The sequence below is a fragment of the Oryza glaberrima genome, chromosome 2, assembly GCF_000147395.1.
Source record: "Oryza glaberrima chromosome 2, OglaRS2, whole genome shotgun sequence".
Taxonomy (NCBI): domain Eukaryota; kingdom Viridiplantae; phylum Streptophyta; class Magnoliopsida; order Poales; family Poaceae; genus Oryza; species Oryza glaberrima.
The window spans coordinates 25491545-25504174 of record NC_068327.1 but is presented as its reverse complement, the minus strand read 5'-3'; the positions used below and the strand labels follow the sequence as shown (position 1 = coordinate 25504174).

Genomic DNA, 12630 nt, shown 5'->3' with positions numbered 1-12630 from the left:
GAAAAGAAAAAAAACTAGTACTCCTAGAAAACATCAGCTCCACTACTTGCTGTCTTGCTGCCGCCACGCTGCTCCTCCCCGCTCCACCGATCGGAGGAACTCAGGCAGCCACCACTTCCTCCCTTCCTTCCTTGCTCAGCTCCGATTTTATCCAACCTATCCATCTATATTTTATCCATCCTTCCTCTGTCACCATCAGCTCCCCGCGCGCGCGTGCATATCCGCAGGGCGCAGGCGATGCTCTGCTCGGCCCGCATGCTGGCCTGCAGCGGCCTCGGCGGCCCCGGGGGGCGGCTCCGGCTGTCGCCGCGGCCGGGGGCCTACGCTGACCGGCTGCGGCCGCCGCTGCCGGCGCGCAGGTGGCGGGTCGCGTCCTCCGCCGCCGCGTCGGGCGGATCCCCCGACCTGCCGTCGTCGTCGTCGTCGTCCTCGCCGCCTCCGACGCCTGCAGCAGCGTCGTTCGGCTCTGGTGATGAGCAGGCCACCGGCTCCCCGGGGTAAATGCTTTTTCTACGATCAGTAGGTGTTTTTTTTTTGGGGGGGTTGGTCGTGGGTCAATCACGCTGGATGGCTGAGTGTTCTTGAGCTTGACCCCCCAATATACGCTCAGTACTGTGTTGACCAGCATACAGGGGATTGAGGGGAGAAATAATTCGAATAGATTTAGCATATGCTTCATGGTTGGGACGAATTCTCTGTTGATAGAGTTTGTCTGAATATGGTGGATCTTGCTGATAAAAATCCGAGTACCAGGGTAGCTATATATATATGATATGCTTGCCTCAGCTTCGCTGTTGATGGAGGATGTCTGAACATGCCGGATCTAGACGATAAAAATTCAAGTAGTTTTTGTAGCCTTTGCTTGGCTCCTTCCGTGTTGGTGCTGGAGTATGACTGAACACGTTAGGTGGATCTAGCTGACAAAACGTTGGTCCCGAACTCTGTCGTTTTGGACCTTTAGAGATGATAACATTTTGGTTTGGTGTTGTATTGCACGGAGCTCATGTTGAGTCATGCCCGGCTTGTTCTCAGGTTTTGTATCATTGAAGGGCCTGAGACAGTCCAGGATTTTGAAAAGCTGGACTTGCAGGAGATTCAGGATAATATTAGGAGCCGCCGGAACAAGATCTTCTTGCATATGGAGGAGGTATGTCGACTTTGTTTTTTCTATGTTACTGTTTTTCATTAAATGGCAATAGTGTAAGCTTGGTATGATCTGATTATCCCTCACAAATAGTTAAAATACAGAAGATAATGTGTAGTCCTTGCTTGGTAATCAGCATATGAGTTCAACTAACGTGGAGATGGCAATCCTCTGAGCTATTACATAGTACTTTTAGATTGTTTACGCAATGATGTCACAGCTTGCGCCGTTGTTAGTTAATCTTTATTCTAGATATTGTGATATTAAACAGGTGTGTTGCAAATCATCAGAGAACTGGAAACACCCGTTAATCCTTTTGAATAAATCTGGCACATCTTCTTTCTGCATGTACTTTAGATTGCTTTCAGTTTGTTATACCTTCTAAAGTTCTTCTGTGCAGTGTCAGATGTGTTTTGTGCTGTATCCTTATTTTTCTATTTTCGTGTATGTAGATTCGCAGGTTGAGAATACAACAAAGAATAAAGAATGTTGAACTTGGGATCTCAGTTGATGTGCCTGAAGGGGAACTTCCTGATTTTCCATCATTCATTCCATTCTTGCCTCCCCTGGTAAGTATATATACTTCTACATCCAGCACCATCTCACATGGTTCATATTTAAGGAGTGTATATATGCTATTGATATTATTTGTTGAATTTGAAGTTCCAAATCAGCTCATTACTAATGGTTCTCTTGCTTTAAACAGAGTGCAGCTAATCTCAAAATCTACTATGCTACGTGTTTCACTTTGATTGCTGGGATAATGGTTTTCGGTGGATTTCTTGCACCAATTGTAAGTTACACTGTCTAGTCCTTGTCACCATTTTTATCATTATTGATTCCATCAATATCCAGTGGATGTTTAACAATTTATTGTACTTTTCTTGCAGCTGGAACTTAAACTCGGTGTGGGAGGAACATCTTATGCAGACTTCATCCGCAGTGTCCATTTGCCGATGCAACTGAGGTATTACAACTATTCCATGTTCTATTGGTGTAGTGAACATCTTTTAACCAGTTCTTGATACCAGGGAAGTTTAGAGATACCGTGTGCTGATCCTTTTCATGATTTTTCTATCTGTACAGTCAGGTAGATCCTATTGTGGCATCGTTCTCAGGTGGAGCAGTTGGAGTTATCTCCGCTCTAATGGTTGTTGAGATCAACAATGTCAAACAGCAGGAGCATAAGCGGTGCAAATATTGTTTAGGAACTGGTACTTATTTCTTCCAATGCTGCTTCAATCCTCGTACCCATAAAATATGAATAAATATCTAAGATTTGCACTTGCTGTTGTGTTTTGGACTTTTGGCAGCACAGTTCAGTACTTCAATGCAGTACAATTTGTGCTTTAGTAAAATCTCTCCATTATGTAAAGAAAAAGTTTAGTACTTCAATGTAAGAATGCTATACTGGTGTTAGCTCAGTCCAAAGATGCTCACAAGAATCAAAAAATCTCAGAATGAATTCAAAGGTCTGATAGCTTGTAATGCTGTATAATGTGTCTAATTTGTTAGTGCCTAGTTATTAAGCTTGTTTTTATGGACCTGTTACCAAAAAATCTATCCCCTCTAAGAAAATTTTCTTATAGTTGCTCAATTGCTATAGGTTTAATTGTTTAAACTACAGCTTTGCTAGGGTACTGACAGTTGTGGCTTGTAGGATACCTGGCCTGTGCTCGCTGTTCAAGTACCGGAACTCTGGTGCTTACTGAACCGGTTTCAACATTCAGCGATGGTGATCAGCCTTTATCTACGCCAAGAACAGAGAGGTGCCCAAATTGTTCGGGCGCAGGAAAGGTAAATCAGCCTTTTGCACAATGATTCCCAACAACAATGTCATTCAAATAATATACGCATATTTCCACTTGCTATTTTGGATTGAAAAACAGCCCTGATTTCAAACAAAATGTTTGCAGGTGATGTGTCCAACATGTCTCTGCACGGGGATGGCAATGGCAAGTGAGCACGACCCTCGAATTGATCCGTTTGATTAAAAGGCACGTCATAGTTCAGAAATTCTTGTACCACTATATAAACTGTTTGTAGATAATAGTATTGACAGGCGCGCCTGGGGTTCCAGGCTTACGAATAGGGCAACACTTCACATCTTAGTGATGTGCGGAGCGAATCGCTTGAATTGAACAGTGGACAATTCAGAGGTGTATGTTGTCAAAGCTGTATCACTGTATCTGTATAGTATGTTTATGGTACCCAACACTAACAGTTCAATTCCACGAATTATTTGTCTGCGTTTTGCTTGCTTTTCAATGGTCTTTTGTAGACCTTCGAATGTGTTGGCTTGGTGCACATTTTTTATGATTTAGCCTAGCTGCCCATGATGCTCTAAATGTAGTTACAGTTTATGCGCGACTGGAGAAAACAAGATTATAAGCCGCTACTTAAAAAATATGGGTAAAACTTTTATATGCTCTTTTCATCCCGTTTGAGCATCACCTAAGATTTTTTTGTCTTTTCAAAATGATCAGTGTCTGTTTATTTGGTGCAAGTGCCTTCTTATTTATTTGTGCAAAGAGTAAATAAATGAATATTATTGAATACGATGCATGTAACCAATCAAAATTAATTTATATTGGTGCAATTTCGTGCAATATTTAAAATTTGATGTATTTCACGGGACATGAAGCGACGTAGCACTTTGATCGCGAGTATTAATTTTAAGAATGATGAATGTTGCGTTGTTCACTTGTATGCTGTTTGTTTAGTGATGATCAAACTGGGAATATTTCTTCAGCGATCTAACGATGAAAAATAAACTATGATTTAAAAGCCAATGATGAAAAATAAGCTATGATAGAAAAACTTTAAAATCAGCTTTAAATTTCAAAATTCAAATTGCAGTAGCGGCTGATAAGCCAAGAAGACTAATGATGGGAGTTCTTCGTTAACCTCTAGTTGGGCCGTCGAGGCAACAGTCGAGTATCCAATAGGAAAAAGTACACCGAAGGTCCCTGAACTTGTCATCGGCATACAAAAATGTCCTCGAACCGCAAAATCAGATATATAAGGTTTCTGAACTGTACAAAACCGGTCACCTGAGGTCTTTTGGTGGTTTTTACCCCGGTTTTGGTCTACGTGGCAGCTGAGTCATGTCAGCGTGCCACGTCAACTTCCCCTTTCCCCTCTTCTCTCTCCCTTCCTCCCCTCTGCTCTCTCTCTCTCGCAGGCTGGGCCGACGGGTAGGGAGCAGACGGCCAGGCGGCGAGCGGGGCTGAGCGGCGGCGCACGCCTCGCGGATCCTCGCTTCGAGCCTCTTGACCTGCAGGCAAACGGTAAGGAGCAGCAGCAGCACCATCAGCCGGAACTAGCAGGGACGGCGGGATCCGCGAGGACGCCGGATTGGTGGGGACGCGATGCCACACCGACTCCACCTTGATGGTGTCGATGCCGCAGGCAAGCTCCCCCACGACGCCCATGAACTGCGCCGCCCACGGCTCGTTACTCGCAATCGATCTCGCCTACACTTCCCATGTTCTCTGCATCGATCAATCTGACCTTGTGACTGCATGCATTTCTAGCTCCCAGCTACCTGTGTCAAACATTCCATTTGCATGATAATAGCATGCTAGAGCCAGATAACAAGAACAAATTAACCGATACTTGAAGAACTGAGACAAATCATCGCGTGCAAGTTCAACTGGGCCTCTTTAATCTACCCATGACAATACTGTCAGCCAGGGTCAACTAGTGCTTGGGTTCTCCTCCGCTCAGGCCCCGTCGTTCACTGAGCTGCTCATCACTGGGGTGGTGGCGTCGGCGGGCGGTGACGCCATTGGCAACCGCGAGCAGAGTCCAGTCTTCCCAATCTCTGCTCCGAAGGATCTGCATGCTCGAGCTCTTCAGCGCACACCGCGTCTAGTCGCTCCACCACGTCCGTGAGGAAGAGGCGGCGCGCCTCGTCCGCGTCGTCGCCAACAAGTGTGCCATGGGTGGCGTCGGCGTCCTTCTTATACTGCCGCTGCATAATGTCACCGCTGGGGCCATCAGTTGCAGGAGGAGGCGGCGTCTTCTCCAGCTCCTTCGCGGCCGGGGAACCCATCGCCTTCTCTGGCTCCGCCATGGTGTTGCGTACCGTGAGGCCATAGGCGATTTGGGAGGAGGGGTTGTCGGGGGCGGTGGATGTGTCGAGAACGAAGGAGGGGTCGCCGGCGGCGGATGCGGCTTCTCCGCCATCCCGCCCGCCACCTCACCGCACCGCGGCTGCTACTCCCGCGCCCGCCGCCGTTCCTGCTCCCTCCTCTTCTCCACGGCCGACGACCTCCTCAGCCTCCTCGACAACGACAACGATGCCAACCCGTTCCCCGCCGACGACCCCGGCCGCACGCGCCACCGCGCGCGCCCTAGCGCCGGCATCCCCATGCCCTGCGAGAGCAGAGAGCGAGAGGGAGGGAGGAAGCAGAGAAACAGAGAAAGAGAAGAGGGGAAAGGGGAAGTTGACGTGGCAAACTAACACGTGGAGCTCACGTGGGTCCCATGCTGACTCAGCCGTCACGTAGACCAAATCCGAAATCAAAACTAATAAAAGATGTCGGGTGATCGGTTTTGTATAGTTAAGGCATATGCATATATAGTTTCGTGGTTCAAGGACGATTTTCTATCCCAATAACAAGTTCAGGGACCTTTGGTGTACTTTTTCCGTATCCAATAAGAACCAGCCCACCAACGCCAAGTATCCAAGCCCACTCATCTTCTTCCTCCAGGCTCCCGCAGCCTTTCGCACCAGCGCAGCGGGCCTCCTCGCCGCCCCCGGCCACCCTGCGCCGCCGGCCGCCGGCCGCCGGCGCCATACTAAGAGGGAAGAGTGGGTAACTGAGTTCCGACGGCCGGAGGCGGGGCCAGCGGTGGATCCGATTGGCCCCTTCTGGCCTCTGACTCGATCCGGTTGAGATAGTGGTGAGGCGATGGATGCGCTCGTGGCGAACTACGCGTCCGACTCCGACTCCGACGGCGATGCTCCGGCGGCCACCGCGGGCGAAGCCGCCCCGGTGCCTCCGGAACCTTCCGCGTTGCTCCCTCCCCCGCCCCTCGACCTCCTCCAGCCCCCAAACTTCGTAGGCATGATTGATACTTCTTTACCGTACTGAGCCTTTCCTCAATTCTTATTCTGAGGCCCCCCGGTGATGTGTTCTTACTGAAGTTTTGCAGATTGCTCGACAATGGCGCAGGGGAGTCGCGTCCGGAGCTTCCCACATGTGGAAGGCAACTATGCGCTACATGTTTACATCCCTGGTCTGTTTTCTCTCTTTCTTTTCTCTTGATCTTTCTATATCTGTTTGTGCTTAGGTGAATGTAAATTATTGGTCGTTTATCGCTGGTTGCATGTTACCGCAAGGTTAGTTGCTTTTCCATGTGAATAGGCATGCTTATATTGCTTAACACCAAGATCAGATGTGTAGGAGTAGGATCTATTGCCTAGCCCTACCTATCTGGTTTCATGGGTTTTCCTTAGGAAACAGGATGCATTCTGAGGACATTACTGCATGTTTGCACAGTACATATACTGATATACCGAAATAAGCATGCACCTTGCCAACATTAAGCGACGAAGGGCACTTTCTATATGTTGCTGTTGCTGAACTGATTTTTCAGCATGTTCATCATCCTAAGTTGTAGAATTAGTAACATAGCAAAATTTTAGTAACATCATTTTCCCTTATTCTGTCATTTATATAGTGTAAGGGGGAATGCCGTTGATTCAGTTCAGTATCATGGTTTCTTTTTTTATTGTATTGAATTGAACAGAAAACGGGTAGAAGGATTCACTTTCTCACTGTTGGACATGTAAAATTTTACGTCCTGAAAGGCCCTTGCTCTTACATATAGATCTCTCTCGTGCAGTTGTCATACCTTCTGATGCAAAGAAACACCTGGCCCTTGTTATGAGAAGAGCCGCGTCTTTTGTGCCGGATCTCTATGCCATCGATGCAGATTATGCACTTTCCGAGTTGTGCAAGGATGAACAAAAGCTTGAGAAAGTGCTTCTGAGCAGGGAGTTTCATGTAAGTTTAGGAAGAACTGTTGCAATTCAGGTGCATCAAATTGAGTCCCTCGTCGCAATGCTTCGGCAAAAGTTCCGCTCACAGCAACGGTTAGTCATCTCTTATACCTTTATTGCTGAGTTCTTACTATTTAACTCCTTTCAGTGGACAGACTATGTGTACTTGTCTACAGATTATACTTGCTTTATGTACCTATTTGGGTATAATAATTTTTTGCACTGATAGAATTGACTATATATTAATCAGGTATTGGATGGACTTCAACAAATGGGAGCATTTTGTCAATGATGATTGTACACGGTCATTTCTTTCGCTAGAAGTTACAAGTACTGGGTTGCCAGAGGTGCTTAATACTATCTACCTAGTGTCCTAGCATCTTTAGGCATTGTATGGATCTTTTTACTAAGTCTGATAATAAAAAAACCATATAATATATGTTCTTATATGTCATTAATGAAATGCACTATTAACTTACTGTTTGTTAAACTTTTGCAGATTAGTAAACAGATAACGATGGTAGATGATGTATATCGATTACATGGGCTTCCTGAATTCTATAAGGTAATATATTCTTTAGCAATGTTTGTGCTGGTGTTCTGCATATTTTACTTGATGGGTACCACATCACACATATTTTATGGTTTAATTTCAAAACATGCGAGCAACATAATTGCAACCTAAAACAGAAATCTAATACACTGCTGCAATATAAGGGGAGGGCGGTAGTGTACTATAATTTTGTTTGGTTTGGAACATCTGTCTGACAGAATCAGTCACTGGCTGATTAGAATGATTATAGTGTCCCACCCAGAGTATTACTAATTCATTATCATCTGTAGCATCACCACATTTGTGCAAAATTATTTAACTAGTGTCTTGAACTTATGGCAGAATCCACAGCCACATATATCACTGGCGTGGGCATTGGGTGATGTTAGCTGCAAACTGAAACAAGCAATTAAGGAGATCGAAAAATCTCAGAGCAGTCTGGGCACATCTCAAAAATCTAATCTGAGATACAAGTTTAGTCATGTAGTGTGTAAAATAGGCAAGAAGGTGTATGATATCTGTAAACTTGCAGACTGAGAGATAAATTTCTTGTGCACTTGACCGTTGAGTTCTGGGGTTGCAACAGAGATATACAAATGAGCATGAAAACAGAGTGGAAGTAACTTGGAAAAACTACAATATTATTCATTTGGTTGAGAGTTAAAACTTCTTGCCAGCATGCTTCTGATCAATGGTTGTATATCTTTTGATGTACAGCAAGATAGTGTGCAGGCTTTCCATTCCAAGAAAGGAATGATGGCCAAAATGATCACAAATTCACAATGATTAAATGACTGCATGAGGTAAAACAAAATCTAGAACAAAAAGGAAGTCTCTCTAAGAGCAACTTTAATAGTATAGCCCACTACTAGCTCCAATTCATCTATAGCCAATCTAATAGCCAATTCATACAATAGTTGCTTACTATACTATTAATATATGGTCCCACCTGTCATACACACATTGCATCTTGGAGTCCGTGCTGCAGCTGGGTACAAATCTGTAGCCCGCTGCTCTTCTCTCTCATCTTTTATCTCATTAAAATATGTTTATAGCTGGTTAATAGCCTGCTATTGTACCTGCTCTAGATGAATTGGAGATGAAAGATGAGAGAGAAGAGCAGCGGGCTACAGATTTGTAGCCAGCTGCAGCACGGACTCTAAGATGCAATGTGTGTATGACAGGTGGGGCCATATATTAATAGTGTATAGTAAGCAACTATTGTATGAATTGGCTATTAGATTGGCTATAGATGAATTGTAGCTAGTAGTGGGCTATACTATTAAACTTGCTCTAAAAGGTGCCTTTAGTTAGAATTCCTTGTAAAATCTAGTGACAACCAACACTGTACCAGATTGTGCCAATATATTACCGAATGAAGATTTTGAATTACAAAATTGAGGTGATTCCTCAACAGATTCTCATGCCTCCCATCCCCTCAACAGAGTAGCCTTTGCAACCCGGTTAACCCCCAAAGTGAATGCCCCCATCCTAAGGTTGCAGTTTTGGGATTTGCACATGTCCTTGATGTTCTGAAAAGCGTTCTTCATGTACTTTTGGAGCTCCCTGTTCACCTTCTCTTCATCCCACATGAAGCCCTGAATGTTCTGCACCATAGGCGTAGCACAAACATATGCCATTAGATTCATGGGAAAGATCCAAAGAAGGCACAAAATCTTCTGTTCTATTACCTGAACCCACTCAAAATAGCTGACGACCACGCCGCCTGAATTTGCATAGATATCTGGCAGCACAATGACTCCCTTCTTTGCGAGTATCTTCAAGGCAGAGAGTAAGCTCAAAAGATTAGAATTATAAATAAATTATCATTCTTGATGTCTTGAGGATATTCATGTTCCTTGAAGGAGAGAGAGAGAGAGAGAGAGAGAGAGAGAGAGAGAGAGCTAATTGTGGTTTTGAGCTTACCTCATCAGCTTCTGTATCAGTGGGATGATTAGCCCCCTCAATTATGAATCTGGCCTTCACTTCAGCTGCATTTTCTCTGCAGATAACTCATTTGAATTAGCAATTCTGCAACATGCAGCTAGACTAAGGTAGAAAACTAAAACAGAAAACTCCACAATACACAGCTAACAATTTTTGGTATCATGACACCGCACACACTACCAAATACCAAGGTGCCAATATTTATATGAATGGAAGCACAGGAAAATATAAAGCAAATCTCATTTGCAGTTTACAAACCTAGAAACTACCATAGGATAAAAAAAACTGACGTCTAAGATTTGTCCTCATCACCCTGAGTAAAACTTTTACTCTCAGATTTAATAATAAGTAAAAAGTTTTATTGGGAGTAAATGCTTTACTCAGGATATCTTAGACGGTTTATTTTTAATTGGATCCTACGTTAGTTTTTAGGTTTGCGCTACATATGAAATTTGTACTACATATTTCTCTGGAAACACTACGGCCTAATAATGAGATATTGGAAACCAGGTGAAAATGTAGCAAAAACATCAATCAAATTACCATAATACGAGATTCTTTTATCAAATGCAGCAATGCGCCGTTCTTACCTGTTGAGAACACCACCCAAGGCGCACGGGACGAGAACATCACATTCATGCACAAGCAGCTCTGCAGCGTCCATAACTTCTGCACCGTAGAAGTCCTCCAAAGATCCACCCTCGCTCCTGTGCTTCAAGAGAGCAGGTATGTCTATCCCGGATTTATTTCTGATTGCACCTGTTACATCTCCAACTGCAACTATCTTGCCACCTTTCTGATGGATGAGCTTGGCTGCCCAAGAACCAACATTCCCCAAACCCTGCAGAAAAGATTAGTAGTTGATCAAGTACAAAGTTATACAATTTTTGGCATCCTAATATTAACATATTGTTAAGTCAATCAATAATGTTGTCATTGTTACCTGGATAACAAAGGTTGATCCTGAAATTGACTCGCTGTATTCAGTCAATAAAGCCTCAGTAGCATACATAACACCGCGGCCAGTCGCAGCATCTCTTCCTAAGGATCCTCCAAGATCCTATATCAAATAAGACAATAAGTAAAGTTAATGATAAAATATGAAGAGTTTGTCTAGATGAAATAGGTTTTTCATGACTCATGTAAACTCACAATTGGCTTTCCCGTGACAACAGCTGGGGAGTGGCCATGGAACTTCGAGTATTCATCTAGTATCCATGCCATGGTCTGTGACAGTTGAAAATAAAATTTTCAGAAACATGTAAAGAAGAAGCAGAGTATGAAGACAGCAGATGATAAATTATAAGGCAGATGGAATTGGATGACTCACCTGTGCATTTGTTCCCATGTCAGGGGCTGGAACATCTGTATTGATCCCAATGAGGTCATGAATTTTCTGGGTAAACACGCGCGTTAAACGCTCAAGTTCACTTCTACTCAGTTCACCAGGAGTGCACCCAATGCCTCCCTTTGCTCCACCATAAGGCACAGCAGCAACAGCAGTCTTCCATGTCATCAGCTGAGCAAGTGCATTCACTTCATCTGGGTCAACCTGTCCAGGGAGAAACCTTGATGGTTACAATACTAATCGATCCTTCTAAAGACCTACTCTTTTGGAACGCAAGAAATTTTGTAGTTTCTAAAGGAATTGGCAGAAAAACATCATCTCCTCACCTCAGGGTGATACCTGATGCCGCCTTTCATCGGGCCACGGGAATTGTCATGCTGCACTCTGAACCCAACAAACGTCGCCAAGGTGCCATCGTCTTTGGGGATGGTGCATTCAACCTGAACACACAAATGCCAATGGTTCAGTGAAGCCGATGTGAACCACTGAATCAAGCATCAAATTGCAAGAAACAGAGAAGCAGGAAATCACACAGAGCATCTATCAATCAATCTATGCAATGCAAGCAGGGAATCGGGTACCTTGATCTCGCGGAGAGGGATCAGAAGGCTCTTCTGGAGTTTGGAGTCGAGGCCGAGTAGCCTCGCCGCCTGCCGGAAGTTGCGGCTGGTGGCGGCTAGCGCGTTCATGGCAGCACCGGAGATCGCCCTCTTTTTCTCACAGAATTGCACGAGGATTCGACGGAAAACAAGCACAAGAACGACGAGAAGCTCACGAGACGGAAATTTGGCGAACCAAAGGCGTGATTTTCATCTCTGGAATCCGAAGGCATTAATAGCTGAGTGACTTTGAAAGCGTGCCGGGAACAAACAGGAACTCTTTCGAGAATACAAACAGGAACTCTATTAGGCTCGGTGACACGGCATTGCACCGCTGGTTAGAGCCTAATAGAATTATTCATCAAGAAAGTTATTCTGCAAGGGAATCGTTGAAAGTAGAGAGTTTGTCGAAGAGGAAAGGGTGCTTTGATGCTATCTTTCTGCATTATTTTCTTCAGTTCAGTTGGCTGGTGGATCGAACTGCTCGAGTCATATACTAGTACGAGTCAAGAATTCTCGACGTTACACAAGCAGGACATCTGTGGAGGCACAAAGCACGTAAACTGTTTTCGGACACGTTTTTAATCAAGTAGCCAAAGTGTTTTTTGCTCAGCGCAGAGCTTAGAGGTCTTGGACCGGCGTCTCGGTTGAAAAAAGAAGCGTTTTGAAAGCATGGACCTTTGAACGTCTGTTCTCTCAGTTCTCAGTTGTCACAAAATTTCCAGGCTTTGCACCGTGCAAACACAAGCTAAAACGTGAAGCTCACCAACGTGTGATTGCATGATTGAACGGTGGTAGCTGCAACCAGGGTTTACCTTACCGCGGTAACCGTTACCGCGGTTACCAGGCTTACCGTGGGGGTACGGTAATATAAATACCACGGTAACCTCCTTATATTCAAATAAATTTAAAAAATAATTTGAATTTTTGATAAATTTTGTACGGTTTTGTGGTTTTTCACGGTTACCGCCGGTGCGCGGTAACCCCGGCCCCGACGGTTTGGGAAACCCTGGCTGCAACTAGCCT

The 12630-nt window shown here is 44.6% G+C and overlaps 3 protein-coding genes across 4 annotated transcripts; 2 read left to right on the top strand and 1 right to left on the bottom strand.

Annotated features, from left to right (window-relative positions):
- The first annotated feature begins 39 nt into the window (after positions 1-39).
- Positions 40-3393, top strand: LOC127763723 (protein ORANGE, chloroplastic-like). Its single transcript, XM_052288507.1, has 8 exons — positions 40-497; positions 1033-1147; positions 1597-1713; positions 1851-1937; positions 2035-2111; positions 2231-2358; positions 2805-2941; positions 3061-3393. The coding sequence occupies exons 1-8, from the start codon at positions 238-240 to the stop codon at positions 3136-3138; spliced, it is 999 nt and encodes a 332-aa protein (XP_052144467.1). The 5' UTR covers positions 40-237; the 3' UTR covers positions 3139-3393.
- Positions 3394-5846: 2453 nt separating this feature from the next.
- Positions 5847-8559, top strand: LOC127764027 (uncharacterized). Its single transcript, XM_052288834.1, has 6 exons — positions 5847-6217; positions 6308-6391; positions 7001-7250; positions 7408-7504; positions 7657-7722; positions 8053-8559. The coding sequence occupies exons 1-6, from the start codon at positions 6064-6066 to the stop codon at positions 8245-8247; spliced, it is 846 nt and encodes a 281-aa protein (XP_052144794.1). The 5' UTR covers positions 5847-6063; the 3' UTR covers positions 8248-8559.
- Positions 8560-8999: 440 nt separating this feature from the next.
- Positions 9000-12051, bottom strand: LOC127764026 (glutamate dehydrogenase 3, mitochondrial). 2 transcript variants are annotated; one of them, XM_052288833.1, is made up of 9 exons: positions 11587-12051; positions 11332-11445; positions 10988-11209; positions 10810-10884; positions 10601-10717; positions 10248-10498; positions 9637-9712; positions 9402-9488; positions 9000-9317 (listed from the first exon to the last, which is right to left on the bottom strand). In XM_052288833.1, the coding sequence occupies exons 1-9, from the start codon at positions 11692-11694 to the stop codon at positions 9132-9134; spliced, it is 1236 nt and encodes a 411-aa protein (XP_052144793.1). In that variant the 5' UTR covers positions 11695-12051; the 3' UTR covers positions 9000-9131. The 2 variants fall into 2 exon arrangements, with proteins under 2 accessions (XP_052144793.1, XP_052144792.1); XM_052288832.1 differs by having other exon boundaries at positions 9000-9488.
- Between the last annotated feature and the right edge of the window lie 579 nt (positions 12052-12630).